This window comes from Lepidochelys kempii, chromosome 3, assembly GCF_965140265.1.
Source record: "Lepidochelys kempii isolate rLepKem1 chromosome 3, rLepKem1.hap2, whole genome shotgun sequence".
Taxonomy (NCBI): Eukaryota; Metazoa; Chordata; order Testudines; family Cheloniidae; genus Lepidochelys; species Lepidochelys kempii.
In genome coordinates this window covers 155,889,140-155,903,848 of record NC_133258.1, presented here as the reverse complement: position 1 = coordinate 155,903,848, position 14,709 = coordinate 155,889,140, and the positions used below count along the sequence as shown (strand labels likewise).

The 14,709-nt window shown below is 38.9% G+C and overlaps 1 protein-coding gene across 10 annotated transcripts in view; it reads right to left on the bottom strand.

The window, feature by feature from the left end:
• LCLAT1 (lysocardiolipin acyltransferase 1) overlaps positions 1-14,709 on the bottom strand; it is a 205,949-nt gene that overhangs the window by 92,592 nt on the left and 98,648 nt on the right. For 7 of the 10 annotated variants that reach the window (XM_073338649.1, XM_073338646.1, XM_073338651.1 and 4 more), the window contains one exon: positions 4,101-4,247. In XM_073338649.1, coding sequence (XP_073194750.1) covers positions 4,101-4,247 — 147 coding nt within the window. Of the gene's footprint in view, positions 1-4,100; positions 4,248-8,525; positions 8,677-10,481; positions 10,735-14,709 lie in introns of all 10 variants that reach the window. The other 3 variants (XM_073338653.1, XM_073338654.1, XM_073338655.1) reach the window with 3 other exon arrangements.

Sequence of the window (14,709 nt, the reverse complement as noted above, 5' to 3'; positions counted from 1 at the left end):
TAGACGCTCTTATTCTGGTATAAGAGTGCCTCTTCCAGTTTAATTTGGGTCTCTAAACTGGAAAAAAGCCATTCTTACACCAGAATAAGAGTGCCCACACTGGGATTATATCAGTATATTTATAGAGGTCAGACTATAGCATTGTAATTACACCTATATAACTTCTTGTGTAGACATGCTCAGTTCGGACAGAGAAGTAAGATTGTTCTAGAAAAATTTTGGCATAGGGATTTTCTGATTGGTGGAGCGAAGTGTGAAGACTGAGGGTACTAGTAATTCAGGTGCCAATAAGAAACAAGACACACACAGAAAACTATAGATGTGTAGAATAAACATTAAACCATTTTAAAAACAATTATCACTACTAAACACACAGGGCCAGACTGCAAGCCTTCACTGGAAAGCAGTTAACTCACTGAAATCAAAGGGATTACAGCAAGGTGTTGATGAATGGATGCATTTATTTTTTCTATCTTCCTTCCTTGCTCTACATGCAAATTTATTAAATTTAAACAAGAGGATGTCAGGTGAAGTTGTCTAAGTATAGTCAGTCAATTCATTATCCTTTGGGAGCATGGATCAGATTAAGAAAATTTCTATAACCTCCTAAAATCTGATTACGGTACCTTCGGGCACCATAAATGCTCATCTGCCAGAAACATCTATAAACTCACTGGGGATATGGGGAGTGGGAGAAAAATTAGCAATACACTTTAGATACTGATAAATCAAGCAAAACATTTTCCGACCTGGCTTCAAAATAAAATCCAATCAGAGTATGTGGCTGGAGTAGAATCTAGAGCAAAGCTCTTAAATCACATGCTCATTGGTGAAAGACCAGTTTAGTCAAATCCTCATGACTCTGCTACCAAAAGCAACTACTACGGTTATGTCTACATTATCACTAATGTCAGCAAAATTTATGTTGCTCAGGGGTATGAATATTCCACCACCTGAGCAACATAAATTACACCAGCATAAGCGTTAGTGCGTACAGTGCTATGTGGGCAGGAGAACTCCTGCCCACATAGCACTACTGCTGCTCATTGGGAGTGGATTAATTATGTTGATTAGAGTAGATTATGCATAGAGCGTCTACACTATAGAGCTTACAGCAGCCCAGCTGCATTGGTACAGCAGCACCGCTGTAAGCTCCCTAGTGTAGACACAGCCTAAGCCATACCTAAAGAATGGGAAAGTGTTAGGAAAAAAAGAATTTATAAAAAGAGCTATAATATAATCAGCATTTCAATCCAACATTGGTTAGCACCTTACCACAGGACTTCCTAAACTAGTTATATTTAAAAGGTGGTTATTTTTACTGAACAAATAACAAATACTATATACTATATAGTCAGTTCAACAAATACTAACTTCTAATTCAATATAAATTAGTTCAGTGGAGTAGATGTGTTAACACTTGATTTAGAGAAATGCTTTTAAAAAGTTTGCCTTTTACAAAAAAAAGATAGCTATACAATTTTTGTATAACTCTAAGAACAACTATATCCAATATTCTGAGGCAGTTTTTCCCTGTAACACCAAGCAGAGAAAAGTAATGTAATAAGCACTTATCTAGCACTTTTTCTCCATAGGTCTGAAAGCATTTTAGAAAAGGAGGTAAGCATTATTACCCCCACCAGTGGAGAAAACTCAAGAACAGATAGGCCAAAAGACTTACCCTTGGTTGCACAATCTTGTCAGACTTTAAAAAACTACCTATCCTATTCAAAGCATCATACATCCAAATGGAACTGAAAGTTTTAACAGAAGTTTACCAAAAACTCATCTGAAGTAGAAAATACTGGTTAAACCCCGAGTGAAGTCATATATAGTACCAATTTGAAACATACTGGTGCTTATGAGTGCAAATATGACATAACTGGAATATGTTTTATGCTAGATATGCCATGTAACATATCTTTGGAAAGGTTATGTTCTACTAAATGTATTCGTCCTATTTGTCTACATGTATCATTTTTATATCTAAAGTTATGAGCATTGGCTCTATGCTTGTATTTAAAGTGTTTGCTGTAGGAAGCACATAAGGCAGATTTGGTCAACATAGTGTGAAGGGGTTATTCAAGTAATTGGGTGTACTTAGCTAACAATGGACCTTGAAAGACGCCAATCCACATCTGAGCTTTCCTGGGAACGTTCAAACTAACATGTAAACAATGGCATTGGCCGTAAAGAACTGAGTCAGGCATGGACATGTGACTTGCCCATGTGACTCCAAAACTCTGTCTTGTAGCTGTGATTCTGCACAGGAAAACACAAGGGATTTCCACCTACAAAAGAAAGACTGTATAAGGCCCTGGGAAACCCCTCCATTTTGTCTTCAGCTGGCTCAGAAGATAGCCTCTCCACCCCAAAGAGATGCCTGAAAGAAACTGGAACAAAGGACAGTAACTACAGGGGTGTGAGTGATTGCTGGACCCAGACTAGGAGGAAGTCTAGTCTGTAAAAGAAGCTTATTGGAACATCTCCGAGGGTGAGATTTACTGCATTTAGTTTCCTATTGTATTAGGCTTAGACTTGGGTGTTTTTATTTTATTTTGCTTGGTAACTTACTTCGTTCTGTCTGTTATTACTTGGAACCACTTAAAATCCTACTTTTTATATTTAATAAAATCACTTTTTACTTATTAATTAACCCAGAGCAAGCATTAATACCTGGGGGAGCAAACAGCTGTGCCTCTCTCTATCAGTGTTATAGAGGGCGAAGAATTTATGAGTTTACCTGTCATAAATATAAAGGGAAGGGTAAACCCCTTTGAAATCCCTCCTGGCCAGGGGAAAGCTCCTCTCACCTGTAAAGGGTTAAGAAGCTAAAGGTAACCTCGCTGGCACCTGACCAAAATGACCAATGAGGAGACAAGATACTTTCAAAAGCTGGGAGGAGGGAGAGAAACAAAGGGTCTGTGTCTGTCTGTAGTCGTCTTGGCCGGGGATAGACCAGGAATGGAGTCTTAGAACTTTTAGTAAGTAATCTAGCTAGGTATGTGTTAGATTATGATTTCTTTAAATGGCTGAGAAAAGAATTGTGCTGAATAGAATAACTACTTCTGTCTGTGTATCTTTTTTGTAACTTAAGGTTTTGCCTAGAGGGGTTCTCTATGTTTTTGAATCTAATTACCCTGTAAGATATCTACCATCCTGATTTTACAGGGGGGATTTCTTTATTTCTATTTACTTCTATTTTTTATTAAAAGTCTTCTTGTAAAACACTGAATGCTTTTTCATTGTTCTCAGATCCAAGGGTTTGGGTCTGTGGTCACCTATGCAAATTGGTGAGGCTTTTTATCCAACATTTCCCAGGAAAGGGGGGGTGCAAGTGTTGGGAGGATTGTTCATTATTCTTAAGATCCAAGGGTCTGGGTCTGTAGTCACCTAGGCAAATTGGTGAGGCTTTTTACCAAACCTTGTCCAGGAAGTGGGGTGCAAGGTTTTGGGAAGTATTTTGGGGGGAAGGACGCGTCCAAACAGCTCTTCCCCAGTAACCAGTATTAGTTTGGTGGTGGTAGCGGCCAGTCCAAGGTGTAATATTTTGTACCTTGGGGAAGTTTTGACCTAAGCTGGTAAAGATAAGCTTAGGAGGTTTTTCATGCAGGTCCCCACATCTGTACCCTAGAGTTCAGAGTAGGGGAGGAACCGTGACAACCCTGTATAAGCTTTATACAGAGTAAAACGGATTTATTTGGGGTTTGGATCCCATTGGGAATTGGATATCTGGATGTTGGAGACAGGAGCACTTCTTAAGCTGTTTTCAGTTAAGCCTGCAGCTTCTGGGGGATGTGGTTCAGACCTGGATCTGTGTTTGTAGCAGGCTAGCATGTCTGGCACAACCAGGCAGCATACTCAAGTCCTGAGCTGCCAAGGAAAACGGGCTTAGAGGTAGTCTCAGCACATGAGGTAGCAGTCCCAAGGGGTTTCTGTGATCCAACACGTCACACTAGTATACTAGATTATCTATTAACATTTACTGTTCATGAGAATCCATAGTCACTTGCTACTTTTTTTTACATTTTGGAACTATTTCCTTAATACATACAAATTTCTACCTAATTACATCCAAGAGGAGACAACAATTAATTTACCTGTGAGATCAGTTCCTTCAGGAAAGATGAGGAGTTGCAGTGGCTCATGAATGTCACAGAAATAATCCAGCATATTTTCGAAGTGGTTCTTGTCATCTTCCCATTTCCTCTGAATGAAAATAAAGGCAGCAACTTGCATTGCCCAACCTAGAGTAAGTTTAACAATATATATATATTTAGTAACATTTCATTGTATGTTTTTCATTTGCTTGCATCCATGAGGTTAAACTTTTATTTCCCAACTACTGAAGAAAAACTGTGCCTCCAGCTATATGGAATTTCGTAAGAAAAGCCATCTTGTATTGTAATAGGGGCCTTACTTGAAGGGGTGGACTTTCAAGAAGCACTTTGGTGCTGCTGGAAGAGGTGTTCATTACCCATATGATAAAACTCTTCCCTTTATTAAACCCAAGCCCCAGAACAGAGTTAGGGGACACTATGCTGCGGATGTGGTATTAAAGACCTCAATTCACTGTTCACAACAGTGACACTAGTCTTTGTGTCTAAACAATTTCTAACTCTGGTAACCAAGTTCTGCCAACCTATATTTCCACTCAAATTCAATAGGATATTGTATTTTTCACTTTCTGTCTGAAGTTGTTATGCAAAGTTGCTATAACATTCTTAAACCAGAGGTGATTGCTATTCAGTGGTCAGCAAAGTCCATGTCACTTTCAGCTTGTAAAGTGCTTTGGAAGAATAGGCACTATATAAATGTAAGTGGTTATGATGGCACAATGCAAGTTTTAAAGTTTAAGAGCATAATATTTTGTTTAAAACATTTTCTCAATTAAATAAAAAGTATATACAAGTGGATTTCAAATATTTGTAAATAGGTGTCATACTGAAAATATTTATGACATTACAAGAAATTTGTGCTACAAGGTTTCTGATGCATACAACTTCCAATAAATTATTTTATCACTAATAGGTCATAATATAAAGCAGTACTCCCTTTGCACTACTTTATAGCATAATTTGAGGTATAGCTTTCCTCATGCACATGCAAGTCCCAATACAGTTGTGAGGATTTATGCCTAACATCAAGATGATATATTAAACAAGTGGAATTGACATAACCATACATAATCTCCAAGTTAGGGGCCACATGCAATTCTCTTTCAAACCACTTGTGCATCTTTTTGGCATGATTTACTACACAACAATATGTGCTTCAGTGTAGATACTGCCTATGCTGATGGGAGGGGTTCTTCAATTGTCACAGGTAATCCACCTGCCCAAGAGGTAGTAGGTAGGCTGATGGAAGAATCTTAATTACTCCACTCAGGAGTGTGGATTTTTCACACCTCTGAGCAACATAGTTAAGATGACCTAATTTTTTTTCCACGTAGACCAGGCCTTAGTCTACACGACAGAGTCTATGATGGAACAGCTATGCTGGCATAGCCTCCCAGTGTAGATGCAACAAACGCTGGCAGGAAGAACTTCCCAGCCAGTGTGGGGACTCCACCTCCCTGAACGACAGCTGACAGAAGTACTCTTGCATCAGCATATCTGCTTCTACACTGGGGTTTTTGTTGGCATAACTATGTCTGTTGGGACATGGGTTTTTTCATACCCCTGACTGACACTGCTGTATCAGTACCACTGTTCCCTCTAAGCTGTGCGTGTGTGTGCGTGAGCACACAGATCCTAAACCCCACGCACACGGCAAAACACCGCGCGCACAAACATTTGCACAGAAGAAATTTTTTGCGCACATGGCCTGTCAAAAATTAGAGGGAACATTGTTCAGTATGTATTTTAACCGTAGACAGAGCCTAAATGTCCATGCTATACTTTCAGTGACATGGCTCAGGATATACAGAAGAAACTGCTTTCAAACGGAAGCAGTTGTTATACCAATAAAATAAAAACCAGCAGGATCTTATTAAAGGGAAAAAGGCAAAATACCACATTTATTGTGAATACAGAAAGAATCATAGTAAGCAGTTAGTTATAGCTATAACATTCCATTCAATCTCATATTTATTCACACATTCATTCATACAAACACACACCCACACACATACACACCCACACACACAGGTTCTGCAAGGTTGTTATCATAGTTACCAGCCTTAGAGTTGCTCATGCCAAGCCACTGGCCAGGTGGCCTGGACATGAGGAGGGAGCAGGGCCTTGTCAGATGCTCATCTGATGCTCCTGGAAGTTGGTTTGCAGAATCAGACCCCCAAAGTTCTCACTTTTTAGAGTCTATTTTTATAGGAATTTCTTCCTATGCCAGTCTATGGGAATTGCTTCATCATGCTGTTGCTGACTCAATCAGCAGATAGCACATTCCTGACGGCTCCAAGATGTTATCTTGTTCTTTGGTTCTCCCATTCTTGAGGCTGTTGGGTGGATTCCAGTCTGCCCTCCGGGGGGTCCTCTGGTTATTTCCACTTGACGCCTTCTTCAGCCGATGGACACTGGATTCTTAGGCTGGCACCTCCCTGATCATTCAGTTATTATCCACACCAAGCATCCATCCACATGCATCCTCTATCTCTATTTTAATCACAATGGTTAATACAACAAAAGGGCGGGGAGTCTTTGGGTGCTGTTTCTGTTGTTAGAGTATTGCTTTGAGTCTCTCTCTCTGTGAATTGCTTTGAGAACAGACTCTGTCTTAGAATGTACTAACACAATTAGCAGCTTGCAAGTTTCACACATAGAGGGAGAGAAACAGTACCAAAAACCAAGAGACCTCTTAATTAGTAATACCCTGGAATTTAAACTCTGGGGAATCAAACTCATTTGTGATTTTAATACAGAACTTCTTTAATATGATCCAACACAGTCAGCTTTCCACATTGAACGTGAACAACATATTACAATCAGTACAAATTGTGCCAAAACAATGGCAGTTAAGAACAGAGACCTGGTCATATGGATATAATGTTTAGAAGGATCATTTTGGGGTGATAATTAGAAGGACAAACTAAAACAAAATTTTCTTTTAATATACTCCATCACATGACCATGCCCAAATTAAGTTGTAGCTTTATTTACAATTTCTTCTTAGCACTGGCCTTTATTATAGTGTAAGAATGTGCCATAAATATTTTAAATGAACTATTCAGAGCTTAGTTTTTAAACAGTCCTTGTGCTAGTTTCAAAAACCTATTTTCTCTCCCAAACAGGCTAAAAGCTATCCCATTTTGTTGTTCTCATCTCATCTGAACTCCATAATTTGTATACAAGAGTGTACTGAAACTACAAGGATGTACTTAATTAAACGGGGAAAATAACGAACACACTCTTTTTAAAGCCGCTGGTATATGATATTATACAACAAAGAAACTGATGCCAAAACTGGACATTCAGTGTGCACCAGAGGGAAAAGCTAACTGGTGTTGCGCCTCAAAATGCTGCCCAAAATTACTTGCATAATTACTTTTTTGTCACTGGTCAACACAGTGATTAACATCAACTTTGACACAATGTGACAACAAAAGGAGGAGGAGGAGGACTACAGGGTAAGAAGTTGCAAGTTGTGTCTTGCCTGTTACAGGTCCACCCTACTAAGAAAGGGAAAGTTTCAAATTTCTCCCAAGTTCTAGAAACCAACCACACACAAACCCCACAGAAGCAAAACTGGGAATATACGTAAAACGAATACCCTTTGCAGAACTTTGAGGAAGTAACAGGCAAGTGGGACAAGGTGGAAAGAGGCACCTTAATGAAAGAAAAATGTTGCTCTTTTGCTTCTGGTAGTTTTCACTTTTGTGTAATTATTTCAGCCAATACACTTCATACATTTAATATCCTGCTACTACCACCACTAAATTAACTCATACAAAACTACAATTTATGAAATTATTATATTGGTTGGTAACAGAGTCTTGAAACTAGCTTGTCTGGTCTGAGTTATTCAGAACAAGATTTCTCACAGCTACAGAGCCTGAGGAAAACGAGAGGCAAAGAAAGTGCTCACTTGGAGACCTGCTGGTAGTGTGCTGACAACAGCCCACTAGGAGAGACTTATCTCTGGTCCCACCTGCTGCTGGAAAGAGACAGGAGAAAACTTGCCACTAAACCTTCCCCACCATTTCCTCCAGGCAGCTTAGGCCCTAGAAGTTATGTGGATGGTACTAGCTGCGCCTGAAACTCAAAACATCCTGCAGATCTGGGAGGGTTTTAGACCTCTGCCTGGAGTTTAAAAGTACAGAGTTTACAGGGGAGACAGGAAACTAACGGTAAGGTTACAGTAAAAAAAGTAAGGTGAAAATGTGCCATCTTGGTTTTCTTGTCTCCGTCACATGAAGGCAAACGGGCCCACATTGCACCATTGGAAGAACACGTACATCATGTATTTTGGGGTGAAATAGGATGGGCAGATCTATGGGAGGAATTCATTAATGTGTCAACTGATAACTGCTGCTTATAAGTGGTATTTAAAAATAAACAAGTAGGAAGCACCTTCTCATCTGCAGTGTGAGGTGAGGCATGCTGTTCAGTCACCTGTAAAGCTCAGCTCAACATACTGTCTAATAGGCAGTAATTAAATTTTTCTTGTATGGACTATGTTTTTGGTTGTCTGGGACTCCTGGCCATCAGGAATTTTGCTAGTCTGAAAGAAATCAATGTTTATTTTTACTGGAAAGCAAAAGCTTGCCCTTGGGTTTGTAAGTTCACGGGAAAGATAAACGGGAAAATATGGAACACAAATAAACAGGGAAGTTAGTCCAAACCAAATAATGCAATTCCATTTCTTTGCCAAAACAAATACTATGACTGTAATACCTGACATTTCTGATAACTAATGTTAACTCACAGATGTACTCAAAAGCATTCACTAACATAGATTATATAACTCTCGCTAAAGCTTGCTATGTGGTTAGCATTGTAGAAACATGCAGCAGCTGGGCACAATGACCTTTTCAATCAACCTTTTTTTGTGACTCAAAAGATAGACACTGGTTTCAATTCCAGGGTAATTCTGATTAAAGACATTTAACCTTTGTTTTTTGCTAGAGTAAGTAGCACACATATGCTCACAGTCTATTTTTCACACCTATCTTGGTTTTATTGTGGCTTGACTACATACTGTAGTCCGTCACATGATCATACATGCAAGGGAGAGGAAATGCTACTATTGAATTGGAGAAATATATTGCATATAGGCAGTAATTTGCTCTGGGGACTTGGGGTGAGGATAAAACAACTTTAGCATACATAACTCTCCAGCAGTCACACAACATTATTACATTAACAATTCTATAGTTACGACTGAGGAAACATTTTAATTTCAAAGCCCCCTTTCCCCCAAAAAAACATTATTTTCAATGGGTGGAGGGAGACAGGGACAAAACATACTTCAGGATGAAATTTCTCATGTTTGTTCTTAATCCAAACATTTCATTTTTTGTGGGGGGGGGGAGGAGGTGGGAGGAGAGAAGGGAGCACAGAGAGGGAGAAGTTTGGTAAAAAACAGCCAGTCATTCTTTGAAGTTCACTGAACATTTTTAAGACAGTGTCTCAAAAACAGATTTTTTAAAAAATTTTAAATGCCAAAGCCTCCCCTATTGCAACATTTATTGTTGATATTTAACCAGAAAATATGGCAGGAAATTCAAAGTTGTGGTTTTCCTATAGGAATTACTATAACATGATACACCACCTTAAATTTTAAAATGTGATACACAAAATAGTATACATCTTCCTAAATCCTCTCTATTCTGCCTATTCTCTGGCACTGTTAACATTAACCCTCAAACCCACATCCAGGGTATCATCTGACTTGACTCTCTCCAGCAAGCCAGAGATCCAAGTTTTGCTCAAGTCCTGGCATCTCTTTTCTCCATATTTTTCTAAAGCAAAACTGAATCCTGTCCCTATAGCTAGAATTCTTGTCCAAGACCTCATAATCTCACATCTTGGTTACTGCCAACCTCTCTGGCCTCTCCAACCCCCAGATTAGTGCAGACTGGAGGAGGGGGCAAACACAGCCACTAAGTTCGTTTTCCTGGTCTGTCACCCCCACACCTTTCTCCAGAATCTGTTTTCCACCACACCAAATACAAGTTAAGCTCACATTTAAGGCTCTTCACAACTCTGCCTCATCCAAACTATTTGCTTTTTTCTAATCATACTTCACACCTTCCTCCTCCATTCTGTCAATTATGCCAATCTTGAACTGGCTGTCCAATTCGCTCTTGCATGTCTCCATACTTTCTTCCAAGCTGTCCCTTACACATTGAAAGTCTTCACAGAATGAACCCATACAGCCACTACACTCTCTTCTTTCAAACCCCTCAAAAGCCATGAGGTCAATAAGAAACCCAGCAAACCAGCAGGCACTCAGTTTTGGGCCGCTGGGATATCGGATACTAAATTCAAAAACGTTTCCCCCATAAATCAGTGATTCTGACTTACCAAGTTGTGCAGAGAACTAACATATGTAGCTGTGCGATCTTATCACTGTCAGCCATTCTCTCTCTTCCTTTCCCTTCTATTGTTTGTCAGACACACTTGTTGATTCTTGTTTCAAATCAGAAACGCTTTAGGGCAGTAAGTATAAGTTTGTTCAAGACTAGCCCAATGGAGCCTGATTCTAATCCGTGCCTCTGATGTACCACCACCACATAGGCACAAAGATTGGTAGAAGTCACTTGCACATGCCTGATTTCTGTGTACACAAAATATTGATTATAGCAGTGGTTCATTAACAGTTATTTATGTAATTTGTTTCATTGTACTGACAGTTATAAATGGGGCACAACTGTGGATCTCCTTGATTTAAAAGTAACACTCAGCAGCATTTATACTTCCTATTTACAAGCTCTGCCAAAGAGGAGAATGTTATAGTGAAAAAATGTTATCACGTGGTTTTTGAGATGGGAACACAGAGTTGCACTGTATTTAATTCTGATTTGTACAAGTTCTGATTAGTAAAGGAACGTTATAAATAGATTTGAAAAGCCACTTCAATTGAGATATTTAACTGTTTCCTCTAGTTAGTGTCAGCTCTAAGTACCATAATCAAATCACATTTTAAAACATTGCAATTCTTAAATTATTTTTCTAATTTGACGCATGTAAAACATTAATTAAGAAATTCTTCTTGTACCAATCTTTGTGATACAGAGTATCCTCTCATAGTAATGTTTTTACCATGTTCATCTCTAATGCTTAGTTAATAGGTATATAATGAATTGAACAGTTGTCATTTGATTTGGTCCATTCCTTTAATGAATTATCACTCAGCAATTAGTTGAGAGAGGAAATGCATGACTCAGGAGTGTTCATATCACTTCCAGTTGCCTAGTGGTACAGTAGATACTCAATCTCATAATAGTTGTGTTTCTGAACACCAGCACAATCTTGCTACACATTGCCTGGCCCTTTTCACCAGAGTTGAATGTAAAATGCTATTTTCACCCTTGTTTCCAATATATATATTTAAAATTACCTTGACAGCATTATCTTGAGAGTTGCATTTTACACACATGTGCACACACATACAGTAAATTTTGGGTTTTTTAAACTAGAAACGAAGTAACTCCTGTGTTTTTCCCACTCTACATAAAAATTCTATTCCTTACAGGCATATTCCTCTGCAATAGAGAAATTAAAAATAAGTGAGGATTGGTTTGTTTAGTGAATCCACAAAAATGGGTTTAAAAAAAAAAAACTCATCAGAGAAGAGTCCATGACCCTGCACCCTGAATCACCCCTTTCAATTGCTCCTCAGATATTACTGGAGTCATGGGTCTATATTTACTTCTACAGCCCTTTTATGAGGAAAGAGGGAGAAAGGGTTTCTGCGGAAAAGGGATGACTAATGGGTGGGAGATGAGGATACAATTTACAAGCAATCTATGTCCTGTGACTGCACCTTGGTCCCATAGAGCAGGCATTGAGTCCTTTCTTTCCATTCTGCAAGACCAATCATCATCGTGTTCAGGCCACTACAGAACCACCATACTTAGGAACAGGGAGCTAACAGGTCCCTTACTCCGATTATGTAACTGAGCCAAAGGTTTGGTCAATGAAGTGGAAGCATAGTCAAGAGGTAAAGGAAAGGGAGTCTGGGGAAAAAATTTAGTCTTAGTTCTGCTAGATTTGCTGTGTTACCTTGAGCAAATCATTTGACCTTCCCATACATGAGTTTACACATCTTTAAAATGGTGTGTGTGTGTGTCTATCTATTTATAGATAGACACACACCTATCTCACTGGGGTGTTTGGAAACATGGAGTCCTTAATGTTTGTAAAATGCTTTGAGATCTTTGTATGGAAGACCATTTTAGAAGTCAACATAGTAGTACCTGAGTGCTGAATATAGCAATTAGGATTTGCAAATAACTGCCCATAGTGGACACTACTCCTCATTTCTCTTAAATTCATCAATGATGTTTGCAGCACCATCCTCTTTCCTATCATCTGTGAATTTAATCAATGTACTATTTAATCTTTTCTACCTCATTAACAAAGACAAACTGAAACAAGGCCCAATACGCATCCAGGCAGCTGCGACTGGATACCTCGTTTTACTCACTGACATATACTTGGATTATGGTCCTTCAGCCACTTTTCAATTCATATAACTGTGCTCAGATTAAAGCCAATTTTAATTTATTTTTTCGATTAAGGCTTGAGATACTGTACCAAATGCTCCCCTAAAATCCAGGTATCATTGCAGTCCCTTCATCCACTATTATAACCCTATGAAAATCACTGATGGTTAAAATACACATTCTGCTTCCAGCAGAACCTCACTGATTCATATTTGTGAATGGGAGACGCATTCTGAACGTCAGGAGTTTTGAGAACCGGCAAGTTAAGTGAATAAAAAAAGACAGACAATACTTGAAATCATTCTTTGTCCATTTGTTTGATATTACAGTTTACTGCCAATTATTTACAACACTTTACTAAGTAGTAAGTGAATTTTAGTATGCATTCTGCAGTATATTTTGAGAAAGTAATCAAGTTTTAGTAATACGAGACGCCCACCCTGCACTTTATCATTGAATCTGCTATTAAATCTTTGCTAAAAAGCGAGGTGAGAACAGAGGTTTGTATATGCACATTCAGAGGAGAGTTAGGGAAATTCTATTTGATTTTAATATGCAAGAAACTGCCAGTGCTGTTAGAAACCCTCCTAGAGAACTGCGATTGCAAAACGTGCCAGAGTAGTTTTTGATGATGTCATCTGAGACATGGGTTCTCAACCTTTTTTTTTTTTTTCCCCCTGAGCCCCCCTGCACAACATGCTATAAAAAAGCTCCACGGGCCACCTGTGCCACAACAACTGGTTTTCTGCGTATAAAAGCCGGGACCAGCATTAGTGGGTAGCAAGCAGGGCCCCATGCCACAGGGGCCCCCGTGAAGCTAAGTTCGGCTTTGGCCTCAGGTATTGGTGCCCCGGACTTCAGCCCTGTGTGGTGTGGCTTCAGCTTTCTGCCCTGGGCCCCAGTGAGTCTAACACTGGCCGTGCTTGGCGGACCCCCTGAAATCTGCTCACGGCCCCCCCAGGAGGCCCCGGACCTCTGGTTGAGAACCACTGATATAAGAAACTGCAGCAACAGCTGAACAACAGAGTGAATAGTGATTCCTGGGGACCATGCCTTTGGCAAGTAGTAGAGAAATGCTGCAGTAATATTTCTGAAATTGAGATTACTGAAATTTAATATAGCATTTTGGAAACTTTATTGCATGCATTATTAAACCAGAGATATAGTCTCCGGGAACAAAAAGACAATTCATTAAAAAAGAAACAACTCGCATATAATCAATTCAAAGGTTTTTTTGTATATTAAAGTACTGTAAATTAATAATTTGTAAACATCTATAAAAAGTGACCCAAAAACTCCTAATGAGGCATCATCTACCAGCAAAGTAAGTATATAAATTTCTTAAATAGAAAGTCCTTATATGTGCAGTATGCAGTCGTTAAATCATGTTGCAGATATTTTAACTCTGCTCACCTCCAAACATACATTCCTCTGCATATTAAGCCTCCAAATACAAATAAAACCCCAAGCACAAACAGTGCATTAGCTAAAGATGGGGACTACGAATCAGCACTCCTGGGTTCAAGCCTTAGGTCTGCCCCTAATTTATCAGATTTGGGTAATATTCTTAACCTCTCAAATTTATTTTCCCACTCTAAAATTGGGATGGTACTTAGCACCAGGATGTTGCGAGGCTTAATGTTTATGAAGTACTCAGAGATACTCAGATGAATGTGTTACACATAACCCCATGCTGTACACAATTCTGAATGAAATACTTAAAGTACTGATCACCATGTAGCTGCCTAAGAATGAAAACAATTGCCTTTTGTAAATGTATCAAATGCTCTGTATTTGTTTATTTTTAATCAAGTACAATTAGTTCATGTAAAGGTATTCATCTGAAAAGATTAAACTGAAAGGTACTAGGAGAGAAGAATTTATTTTAATTTCAGAATTCTAAATAATTTCTGGCTTGAAATATTATACTTTGACGACTAACAAACGGGGGCAATGACATCTGCAAGGCACTGATGAGGCATTGCATGGATTTCTAAATGGTCTTTCCTTGTGACCTTTAAAAGATTTGGTTAAATGCTAAAGGCTTACAAAATGGGCAAAGGCTTTTTAAAACAGAACTGCAG